The following is a 12,606-nucleotide window of genomic DNA, read 5'->3' on the forward strand; positions in this document are numbered from 1 at the left end:
TCTTCTATTTTCAGGCGTTTCTCTCTAACTGAAAGTGGACATGCAGTTAGCTGTGTCACTTACTTCCCTGATTCTGTTGTAAAAAAACCCTTACTCATGCTTCAGACATGAGTGAACAATTCAAGCCCGTCAGACTTCACGTCTGTAAAATAGCATAAATTAACAGTATCTTATCTATAGTTTCCAGAACGACACTTATCTATGCAATCTATTCTTGCACAATTATCCAAGAAGATGAGAAATACTACAAGTTGACTTGAAGCTGAAAATTATAATTATAATGCATGCATAAGAGCCAGGTTAATACTGATACATGGTGCTGTTAATGAAACACAGACAGTCATACTAAACTTTATCACTATAAAAGCAAAATAATACTAACAGTAAATAAAACAACTGTAACTCCTGAAATCCAATCCTAACAACGTGCAGTGCAGCATGGTGCAAGAATTTTTGTTTGTGTGACATGTTTGGTCAAACCTTGTTTTCCCAGAAATGTTGTACATCACTGATGTTGGATGTCGTGATTTTTTTGACTGTGTGCGGCTTTGGAGGTTAATGACACAGTTCAAAATATCTTGTGTTTATTTTATCCTTTTATAGCTTTTCCTGTAGCTATATGTACATATCTCTGTTATATTGCAACAAGAACTGCAAAAGTCTTGTATTCAGTGGGTTTATGTTAGATGAATGTAAAGTTTGGTGATTTTAATTAAATTACCCAGCACATTCCTGTTGAACACTAATTCTTTTGTTAGTGGGTACAGGGCGTAGTGTTGCCTTGTAGCGCCAGATCATAGGATACACTGCTTACTCTCAACACATAGTAAATAGCAAGCAGCCCACATTCCAGATGGAAATATGCTACTGAACCTATAAAAGAAGAGCAAGTGATAGAAAGTGAGGTTGTTAAAAGAGAATGAAACCAGCGAAGTCATCAATGTACCTAACTTTACACTCACCTCAAAGCCGCATGTACAGCTAATTTTTGGTTTTATATACAACACTGTCTTTGGAGTTGTGATTTTTTTTTTTCTTGGATAAAATCAGCATCTAAGCTATAACTCTTTTAAGGCATCACCAAGTACCCCGTTCCATTAAGACTACTTTTCTAGTAAAATGTTGGTGTGTATATGTACACTGTGCATGGGCAGGTTATATATAAAACAAAGAGTGGGTGCTTCAGTGTCATTACCTCTTTGTATGGGAAATCGGTCACATTGTCACTTCGCATTTGGCAAATCAGCAAATAGACAGACCTGACAAAACTAATGTCCATATTCTTTGGTTCTTTTACAGGAAAATATGGGATACCAAAGTTGCAGATCCTTCAACAAGGTAATAAAATGACTGAAGAATATACTCTCCTTCATGTTTTAGCAGTATTTGACCAATATGTAAATTTGAGATACAGGCAGGCCTAACGAGTTAAACTTTCTTTAAAGGGCCTGAAAATCTATTTTAAGCTTTTTAATATGTATGAGTGATGGGATCCTACATGAATATGATTTAGTAACATTTGAATCAAAATGTGATGAAAGTTGCTAATTTGTTTGTGTTCATAGGATAGTCGGTCATAATGTACACAATTCTGAAGTAAACCCTCAGTCCCGATGAAGCAGATTAGATGAATTTTGAGTTCTAAACTAAATAAACACTTGTTTTTTCCTCAACTTTAAGTTTGATTGTTGCCGATTACATCTTCAGTTTTTAATGTTATCACTGAAGATCAAAATGAAGTTGTCAGGGATGCTAAGAATATGTTACCAAAAGCATATTTTCTCTTGTTTCTAGACTGAGTATCATGGCAAAGAAGAAGGGATTCTGGGTAGAAAAGGTTCACTGTCTTGGCACTGAGAACACCTTGTCAGAGTGCCATGCTCAGCTATCAATCCCCCGTAGTCCCGCCCCTTGTAAGAATGGGAGACATGCAGTGGTGAAATGTGTCCCAGGACCACAGTTTTCTCGCATCTCCTCAGGAAGACCCCAGGCACCTCATCCAGCTGTGGTAAGATTAATAACGTTAGGCCTAAACACGCACTGTCATACAGTGTGCGTATGAACTGCTCATAAACATAAGCTTCATTATGCTGCCCTGTCCAGCCTGTGCGTCTGAAGGCAGGCCCAAGGCTGGGTGAGGGTCGCGTGGAGGTGCTTCGAGAGGGCAAATGGGGGACCATTGTGGACCACATGTGGGAACGAGCGGCAGCCAGTGTGGTGTGCAGAGAACTGGGCTTTGGCACTGCCAAGGATGCCCTGCATGGAGCCTTTATGGGCCAAGGTGAGAGACTGAGACACAAATTCTGAAAAAGTTCAGGTTTAATCCAGTTGTTCTGAGTCTGCAGTTTCGATGTTTTAATATGTTTTTTGTGCGTCATGGTATTCCAAAGAAGATTGGGAGACTTGTCTGGTCTTTTGCCTACTTTTTGCTTATCTCAGACGCCGCACCCGTCTGCCCTGATAATGTATGGGCATGTGCATTTGTCTGTCTGTGTATATTACCTTGTGAAGCTGCAAATGTGTTGATTGCAGTATCTCCAGCTGTGATTACACGAGTCCTTAGCCAGGGCAACCAGCTGCCTAAACACTATGCACACATACACACTCACACACAAAATCTAATACTATAAGCCACGGTGGTTAAAACTGGCATTTGGTAACTAAAGCCACAGATATAATCTTGCTAACTTCAAGCAAGCTTTTCATTCACTCACTGAGTGCTGTGGTATTTTTCCTTCAATTTCAAATGTCTACTTTTGGTGACGCACAGGTTCACTCAGGATCCAGCTGCGCCAGTGGTCTCCCCACCCTGGTGAGATGTGAGAACAGCTTCCCCATGCCTCAGGCTATGGTGTAGTCTTTAATCATGCTAATCAAAATGAAATGTGAGATGACAGTCTGCTGGTTTAGCTTTTCAGTTGCTCATACATAGATGATTTTGTGTGTGTTGGATTAGTCCCTTGATATTTATGGTACCTTTCATTTTGATGAGTTTGACAGAACTAGAATCTGTTTCAGTTGGCTCTTCTGAAGGGACTTAATATTAACACCCCTTGTTGTGTAGTTTTAACTAGCACTTTTAGTTGCTGGGTCGGGGTTCAGGTACATCAGCAGTCTGAGGCAGAAGTGTCTAATCTACATTTGTGTATGTGTAAGGCATACAAATGCCAGCATTGTGCATGTGTGAAATAAAGTCAGTGTAAGTACTATAACATTAACATGTAGCTGCAGTTGTCATTGGGTTTGACAAATGGCAGGTTTACTTTTATCTCGTATTACTGTTATCTCACTCCTGGAAATGCAGGTTTCTCATACCGTGTTTCTTTAGTTGGTGATTCATTCACTCACATGCTTGAGCATTTTGTGGCAGTGCAATGACCAGTGCATAACTCTAGCCATTTAGTATTGTCCTGCCCTTGAAATTTGCTTTGCTCGTGGGTGTGGTAATTTTGGTTCCCAGCACAGAACACATGGTGCACAGGTGCTAAGAATAAATGTCTCAGAGCCACAGCTATTTCTGGCACAAAGTCAGTCAGCTGCCACTTGGGTGAGCTTGTCAACAAGTGAAAAATAAATACTTTGAGCAAATGCACAAGAATGAGTCAATAATTCTTAAAATGTAATTTAACTCTCTCCAACCAGTAAAAACATTTAAATTGGCATAAATGAATATGAGTGATTCTTAGAGTATATTGTATATGTTATCCACAGCTGTTTTATACCCTATAAAAACATACAGTTTGTACATACATTAGATGTTTTAGTGTTACGGGGTTACTGCAGAGGGATTATTCCTTATATCGGCTCATCATCATCTCAGGTGAAGCCAGTGACTGTTGTGTCATCTGCAAATTTCAGGACCTTAAACCGACGGGCCTCCTGATAAACTGTAGGTCTAGAAGGTCCCTCGCTGCTCTGGAGGAAGAAGGCTGCTGGGGAGACTCTGCATCGCTGGGGCACACAAGGAAATTTTTTGTAGCTGTTTGTGTTTTGAATTACGATGCAAATGCTCCTGTACCAGATGTTATGATATATAACTATTTATGATATAGAATACCACAGAACGGTGACTGACTGACTGGTGCAATCATGTACACTACTTCAAGAAACTATTTAATTAATTGCATCATCATTGTACTAATTCATGTTTTGAGCATATCCATTAATCACCACACCCTCTTATCAATATTCACTTTGATTCAGCTCTTCTGTAATGTGCACTGCTGCACACACATACAGGAAATAAAATAGGTGTGCTGCTTTGCATTTGCTTTTGCACTTGTCCAATTACAGCAGTGTTTTAACACACTTCACATGCACCCACGTACACATATACATGCACATACACAACATAGAGCATTCCCCCATTTTGTCTGTCTCTGTCTTACACTATCCTTTTCACTGTCACAGTAGGATTATTATACATCAGAGTCCTCTCATAGCTTCGTCTTTATAACATGTTGTATGTTAGACATTTTCCAGGTGCTCAAAGGCCACTTAAACAAAGCTTGTATATCACTGTAAAAGGCCTAAATTAGACTGTTTGATAGAACAGATCCTCACTGAGAAATATGTCTTTAAAGAGTGAATTGTTTAACATGTAGTTTTGTACAAATGTTTCATTTGTGCATACATTTAATTTCTGTTGAAAATCATTGGCTCTCAAAATACATCAACATAGAAATAGCACCGTCAGTCAGCATGTGAGAAAATGCCTCCGAATTTTGAGTCAGCGGTTTGTAGCAACAGGAGAGAGCACTATGCTAAGCAAACCTGATAATGTGATAAGGGGTGTGGTTGACTGGCTGGTTTGCTGGAGAGGGTGGTACACAGTTTGCCAGTCAGCAAGCTCACTCATCAGATTTGTTGCACATATGCACTTATGTCTGCTTATAACTTGTTAACCAGCTTTGAAATCCTGTTGACAAAGGAAACTTGAATTGAATGCATCTAAAAAACCCACAGGCATGTCTGTTTACAAACTGAGATGATTTAGCACTTGGCTAAGAAACAGATTTGTCCAGTGACATAAAGTTTTTGTCAGAGGCAGCGTTCCATGGAAAGAAAAACACTACACACAGTACACTGATGGGCCTAAAATGGAGTGTAATTTCAAAGAGGAAAACAATACAATTTCTCTCGTAACCACCAACCAACTATTTGTACTATTCTCAACAAGAACGTGACCAATAGCACCTTGTTTCCATCTGCTAAAGTGAATTTTATAATCTGTCCAAATGATTGGTGGCATCTACCAATTCTAATTATATGGTAATCAAGCTCAACCTGTTTCTTGTAAATGCTAATGCCATATATATAAAAACAACCCCATGTCTTACTAACTTAAACAGTGGGAGTTTGGATTTAGCTTGTGGCCTTTACCGTAAAGATAGAGGTGCAAGTGGTTTAGATGTGTCTTTTTCATATGTATGAACCCACACATGCTGACCAGTATGGAAGAAGGCTGTCAGTCTACCAAAACCAACACAGAGACAGAGTGGGTTAGGCTGCAATTCGGTCTCTACCATTTCAGTCGTCTTCCTTCTCACTCTTCTTTGTTGGTTTTTCCTCTCTTTCCTCCAGCGTATGTGGTTTTGGTTGTGTATAATTCAATGCTATCCGATTCCCAAGTTTGTAGTTTGTGTCTTTTGTTTTAAGAAAACACTGAAGCCATAGTTTGTTCTGTGTTTTTGTATACTGGCATCATTATGGCCCCAGCTTGTTGGCTGTCATAAAACCATTTTTATACTGCATTTTTATGTTGGCGTGGAAATTGTTTGGTTTAAAATTACAAATGTATATGTGTGAAAGAACAGAATTGGCCTTGTTTACACCTACCCAGGGTGGTCGTTGTTGTTGTTGTGCCTAAAGCAACAGAATGGTGGTAATGAGGTGTGACTCATGCCCAAAGTAGATGTTGGTGCTGCTGCTGCTGCTTGTATTTTTGCATTTTTGTCATGACAGATAGGAACTTTTCACTGTTGGTTTGATGCTATGGTAGCAAAAGCTGATTGACGTAAAGGGAATATAGTGCTTCACAGTGAAGTCTGTTAATGGCATTGTGTTTATGTTTTGTCAGCATACTATTTAAATCTACCACATCTCCTCCTTCGTCTGCAGGTACTGGACCTATCCATATGAACAGTGTCCAGTGTATCGGGTCAGAGCGCTCCATCCTAGACTGCTACTTCCAGGAGGTCCAACCATGGACATTCAAACACAGCCAGGATGCCTCAGTGCGCTGTAATGTCCCCAAGACTGGAACAGAGAACACAGTATGAAAACGACATCATCACAACACATACACTTATCACTTGTCACTGATAATACATCACCCATTTAATCCCTTTAATCTAATGGATTTCCAGGTGCGGCTTGCTGGTGGTAGAGTCCCATCAGAAGGACGTGTAGAGGTGCTGATGGAGGCTGGGGGTCGTAAGCGCTGGGGCTCTGTCTGTAGTGAGAACTGGGGCATCAACGAGGCCATGGTGGTATGCAGACAGCTTGGCCTGGGTTTTGCTGCCAATGCTCATCAGGTAACAACACAACATTAATTACTGACAAGGTGGCAGCAAGCAGGTCATTTGGATCGTTGTCTGTAGTGCCTGAGTAATTTTGAAACCTTTCTCAAAGGCCTGGTTTTCCATGTCTGTCTAATTCATATCTCTAAGATTTGTCAAAATCCCATCAGCATTGTCTGAGTTATTGATGAAAAACAAACAAGATGTGTAAACAAATGAACACATGCAGGGCAATCCATCATCACAGACGCTGTATTCACTGTGGTGGACAATGAGATATGATACTGCTTAGTAATAGAAGGCCTGACAAGCTTTCTGTGCCGTGACACCTCCCACGCCCTTTCGTTGACAGGAGACCTGGTACTGGCGTGGCGACCCAAATACAGCTGATATAATTCTGAGTGGAACCCACTGTATGGGCACTGAGCTTTCAATTCAACAGTGTCGTCGTAACAACCATATCCACTGTCCTCGCGGAGGTGGAACTAAGGCCGCTGGGGTCACCTGTTCAGACAGTAAGTTGAGCTGCCTCCTCTGGTTCTAAACCTGTTTGAATCCTAATGTAACCTCTCACATCTGACCTGCTTCAGCGGCACCTGACCTCGTCCTGGATGCCCAGCTGGTCCAGGAGACAGCCTACCTGGAAGACCGACCCCTCCACCTGTTGACATGTGCCAATGAAGAGAATTGTCTGTCCTCATCTGCTGCCAGGATGAACTGGCCCTATGGTCACCGACGCCTGCTGCGCTTCTCCTCCCGCATCATGAACCTGGGTCGATCTGATTTCAGACCCAAAGCTACAAAAGACAGCTGGACATGGCACCAGTGTCACAGGTAGAAGATCTCTAAAGAGTTTATGGAGGTGTTACATTGCTTGGGTGTGTAGGTTGCTGTAATAGAATAAACTATTTAAAAGCTTACTGTATGTGAGTTGGTGTGGTCACCTTTGTGGCTATTCTAAGTTATTTCTCTAATTTTCCCTGCTGTTGTCATAGGCATTACCACAGCATCGAGGTGTTCACACATTATGACCTGCTGACTCTGAATGGAACGAAGGTTGCAGAGGGACACAAGGCCAGTTTCTGCCTGGAGGACACGTACTGCCCCGATGGTAATGTTCACCACTATTCATGAGTCCCAGTGAAATACCCATTCCCATTAGTGGCAGGAAATTAATATCAATATATCAGCTACAGCTATTTAGACTTTTACTTTTACTTGTGGTTAATGTATTAGATCGCCACTGTTGTTGTTTGTTCACTCTCCATTTACTTGTTATATCATGGATGAAATAGCTCATAGGAAAAAGATGCAGTCATATGTTGTCTAACAATTCAGGAGGCTCTTAAAAATAAAGGGAATGCCAAGCATTAAATGAGCTTTGATGTTGTGATTGATAGTGTTGCCGGTGTGTGTACTGTGTGTATGTGTGTCAGGTCTTCAGAAGCGGTTCTCTTGCTATAACATGGGTGACCAGGGCATTTCTGTGGGCTGCTGGGACACCTACCGCCACGATATCGATTGTCAGTGGGTCGATATGACAGACGTACGGCCAGGAGATTACATCTTCCAGGTCAGAAGTCGTTTCATGTCTCTCCCCTCTCACCTTTTTTTTGCAGTTTGGGAACTATGCTTGTTTTGCTTTCTTGCCAAGAGTTAGGTGGTAGGATCTGTGCTACTCTCATGTCTGTTTCCTTATCTTACTACAAACTACAAACAGCTTCTCAGCTGGGTGCAGTAACTTCCTGGAGTCTTGTCTTGGGGTGTCTACTGTAATTGCCTTGTACCCTCATGGTGACAGCAAGGCTCCAGCGGCAGCCAGCTGTAAAGTAATTGGACCAATTCCCCTTTAAAACTGCAACCTGATGTCTTTATCCTCATGTTTTTGTGTGGATTAAACAAACAAGATTATGTATGTTAGTGAGCTTTAGAGATGCTGGTAGGCACAGTAGACTTTGTTATCTTTGGACAGAGCAAGGCTAGCTATTTACCCCTGTTTCCAGTCTTGGACTTTCTGGTGGCTGGTTGGAGTTCCCATCTATTTCTGTAAAACCTCCTGACCTCCCTCATCACAGTCATCACCTCAACCATTTCTCTGTCTGTCATTACTTTGACTCAGGTTAATCACTCTAGTCACTGTGGCTATGAGACTAAAACACATCAAAGACTCCATCTCCCATTATCCTCCATTTTCAGTTCAGACTAGTGACCCCACCATGGTATGCAGCAGCCCTCAGATCTTGGCTTGCTGCTAATTACCTCTCAGCTGTGGAAGACTAGTTGTAGTGTAAATCAGTTTGTCTGAGAGTTGACACTCAGGCTTTGCTGTTATATATGCCTATATAATTATAAGAAGAGGGATTGATAGTGGAGGAAAATGGACCTGAGATAAATGAGAGAAGGAAATTGGGGGAAAAACTAATGAAGGTGAAAATGTCAGGATCATTTGAGGAGACAACCAAATTTAGCAGAAAAAAAAGCAGCAGAAAGAAGCAGAGTAAGCACAAAGTAAGCCAAGCAGGGAGTTAGTAATTTACCAAAAATGTAGAACGGGAAAATACAAACAGCTTTTACAGCAGCTCTCCTCGTCTCTGCTGTGTTCTTACACTGCAGATGATGGCTGACTTTTCTTATCCTGGGCTTTGGGAGGCCTGTGCTTGAACCACCCAGTGCTAATGAAACACACCCGTTATCCAAGTTAACTATCGCTTCCCTTTAGTCAACAAGCACCTAGTTCCCCCTTCCATTAGGAATGGCTAATTTGCCACTAAGGAATTCCTCCTGCCCTGTTTTTATTTTTATTGCAATGAGCAGCACATTCTGCCACTGAACCAGCACCTCATGCACTCTGGTCCAGCAGTGTAAATTAACAGACAGTTTTTGTGCATTCACTAAGTTTGCCTTCTTTCTCACTGTAGATGTTTGTAACCTGTACTTACACTGGGTGTAGCAGTTTACAGGGCAGCTATTAGAGTAAATGGCTTCTCAGTATTACCACCAGACCAGATTAAGAGAATGGTTGTATCAGCAGTTATAGAGCTGCTCAGCAAATGACAAACTATTAGTACAGTGTATGACAGCACTCAGAATAAGACCAATTTCAGACATATAAACATGCTTATTGAAACAGATTTACATTTCAGGCGAATTCAGTCCAGCATACCTGGTCTTATAAATATTTTATAGTTCCTCCAAGACCTACCATTATGCTCTGTGCTTTGCATAACACATGGTAAAAGCAAGTGTTTCACCTCTATATTTTACAGTGTTCAGTCCATATGCTCAGTTGTAGACTATAAAGTGAGCATCATTTCAGTGTTAATTTCATGAGAAAGTAAAAGTACTATACAGTATACTTATCTTTACAAATAGGAACACCATATGGAAAAGCCATCCAGCTTTCAATAAATGAGAATAAGATTAACTATAAAAGCAACACCGGCCATAAGTCCTGTTTAATATCAAGCCCTGTAACAATTTTACATCTAACTGAAAGAGGAGACTTATTCCCTGTTTGTCAATGGGCCTGTCCAGCTGGAGATACAGAACCTGATGAAAGTGAGACCAAGTGATAAATTTTCCCTGTTTACCAATAAACGTTAGTCACAGTGATGAAGTACACAACGGCAATTCATAAGGTCATAAACATCTGCTGCAGCGAAACAGAATCAGGCTTATTGTCAACAGAATTTGTGTATGATTGTGTTGTTTTGCAGGTGGAAGTCAACCCCACAATGGACATGGCTGAGTCTGACTTTATGAACAATGTCATGAGATGTCGGTGCAAATACGATGGCCAGAGAGTTTACATGTATAGCTGTCATGCGGGTGAGGACAGAAAACCCATTCCTCTTTCTAACTTAATTTGCCCCTTCCTCTGTCACTGATAGTTGTGCTTTTTTCCCTTATAGGTGATGCATACAGTGCAGAGACTGAAGACCTGTTTGAGCACCAGAGGCAAATCACTAACAACTTTGTGTAGCCCATCTCACAGTCCAGTGCGAAGGCCTTCCAGTAGGGCCCAGAGACTACTCAGGGCGGGCTGAGGTCAATGAACCTTAGGACCAACACAGTAATAGAACAAGCAAAATGGCGCCTGTTAATCTTGTCAGATGTGGCTAAAATATCCATAAGAGCATTATACAGTATGACAGCAGTGACTATTGCAGACTCTGTTCTCAACTCAAACAGCCGTTTGACAACAAGTGGAACATTTTTACTCTAGTTATGTAAGAAGATATTGAATATTGATTCACAGCATATTGATTTTTGTGAATGTGGACTACTAGTAACTTAAGTTAGTTATTCAAAACATATATACGTGTATGTGAAAGATTTATCACCATTACTAATCTGTCACAGATACAACAGGGAGGTTGGCTCTGTCGGAAACTTTTAATCCCTAGCAAGAAGATACGAAAATTTCTTTTGCAAAAATCTGATTTACTGCACAAGCAAACGATACTAAATTAGCATCATTTTCCCAAATTCTTCACCTGGATCATTTGTAAGTATGTAGTGCATTTACATTACTTCAGTACTGGTGCTCTTTAACAATACTGTATGCCATGATATTAACCTCAATATGTTTCACATGGACAGTGTTGGATAGTGCATTTGGGTAGTTTTCTTTTAGAGTTAATAAGGTATTTTATTATTACTTTGGTTTTAACAGATTCATTGTTTTACAAAAGGTCAGTCATGCTACAGAGTTTTGCTTCTCATCTTGAATAGGTAAGAAGAGGTCAAATGATTTTTATGGAACAAAGCACTTTATCTTTTAAACATCAGTATTTTACTTTTGGCCCCACTTTTTTAATTAACGACAAAGCTGGCATTTTAAGGTGTTTATGAAATATAAGGTTTGTGTTTAGTTTTCATATTCAGTGTACTATTTATGCTGTATGATTATTTATTCATGGAATTCACACTTACAAAGCATGCTCAGATTTTGTAAGCTAGCCTCTAACAGTACTGACTTTTTTGGTTTTTCAGACATAACGAACCAGGGAGTTATATTAGAATGTTCCCATGATACAAATGAAAAATTGTTGACTTATTTTATTTGTTATTAAAATAATTGTAACTGTAGAGTTTTTCTCTTCCGGCCTCCAGCTGATGGGAGGGAAACCCAGCCTTACAAAACTACAGTATTGTGGTAGGGTGTCAGGCTGGGTTTTGTTTGGGTTAGACTTAAAGTTATGATTAAGGATAGGGCTAGAGCATATGCTTTATAAAGAAACACTATGGATTTGTTACTTATGGAAGCATGTAACGCAAGAATCTGCATTAGCATCTTTACACAAACTAATGTAGCTACAAGAAAGATTTGGAGCTTATACGGCATTTAGTAAGGGAGACAGCGACTGAAGAAAGAATGAGAAAAGGATGAAGTTTGGAGAAAGACTTATGCAGTGTTTACTACCATAACTAACTTTTGTAGGCAGCTGTACAGCAACCGCAAGCTGGCATGTTCAGCTCTCCAAAGAGAACAACATGTTTCTCTAAGAGAAAAAAATAAACTCCTCAATTCTCGCTTCAACACAGTACACAGTGGCCTTGTTTTACTAAAGCTGGGCCTGCTAAAATGTACTGTACAGTGGGGCAAATAAGTATTTGATACACCGCAGATTTTTCAAGTTTTCCCACTTACAGAGAATGGACAGATCTGTAGTTTTCATCGTAGGTACACCTCAACTGTGAGACACACGAATCTACAAAAAATTCCACTAAATCACATTGTTAGATTTTTGAAAAATTCCATTTTATTGCATGAAATAATTATTTGATACAATAAAAAAAATAGAACTTAATATTTGGTACCTAAACCTTTGTTTACAATTACAGAGGTCAGACGTTTCCTGTAGTTCTTGACCAGGTTTGCACACACACTGCAGCAGTGATTTTGGTCCACTCCTCCGTACAGGTCTTCTCCAGATCTTTCAGGTTTTGGGGCTGTCGCTGGGCAACACGTAGTTTCAGCTCCCTCCATAGATTTTCTATTGGGTTCAGGTCTGGAGACTGGCTAGGCCACTCCAGGACCTTGAAATGCTTCTTATGGAGCCACTCCTTAGTTGCCCTGGCT

General features: G+C 40.4%; 1 protein-coding gene across 1 annotated transcript in view; it reads left to right on the forward strand.

Moving 5' to 3' along the window:
• loxl4 (lysyl oxidase-like 4) overlaps positions 1–11,548 on the forward strand; it is a 20,072-nt gene extending 8,524 nt beyond the window's left edge. Inside the window, exons 4-14 of the mRNA XM_020601712.1 lie at positions 1,300–1,338; positions 1,795–2,008; positions 2,104–2,281; positions 6,121–6,275; positions 6,369–6,536; positions 6,874–7,036; positions 7,112–7,355; positions 7,517–7,632; positions 7,958–8,094; positions 10,238–10,349; positions 10,433–11,548. Coding sequence (XP_020457368.1) covers positions 1,300–1,338; positions 1,795–2,008; positions 2,104–2,281; positions 6,121–6,275; positions 6,369–6,536; positions 6,874–7,036; positions 7,112–7,355; positions 7,517–7,632; positions 7,958–8,094; positions 10,238–10,349; positions 10,433–10,503 — 1,597 coding nt within the window. The 3' untranslated portion in view covers positions 10,504–11,548. The remainder of the gene's footprint in view (positions 1–1,299; positions 1,339–1,794; positions 2,009–2,103; positions 2,282–6,120; positions 6,276–6,368; positions 6,537–6,873; positions 7,037–7,111; positions 7,356–7,516; positions 7,633–7,957; positions 8,095–10,237; positions 10,350–10,432) is intronic.
• Positions 11,549–12,606: the final 1,058 nt, after the last annotated feature.

The sequence above is a fragment of the Monopterus albus genome, unplaced genomic scaffold (assembly GCF_001952655.1).
Source record: "Monopterus albus unplaced genomic scaffold, M_albus_1.0 scaffold52.1, whole genome shotgun sequence".
Lineage (NCBI taxonomy): Eukaryota > Metazoa > Chordata > Actinopteri > Synbranchiformes > Synbranchidae > Monopterus > Monopterus albus.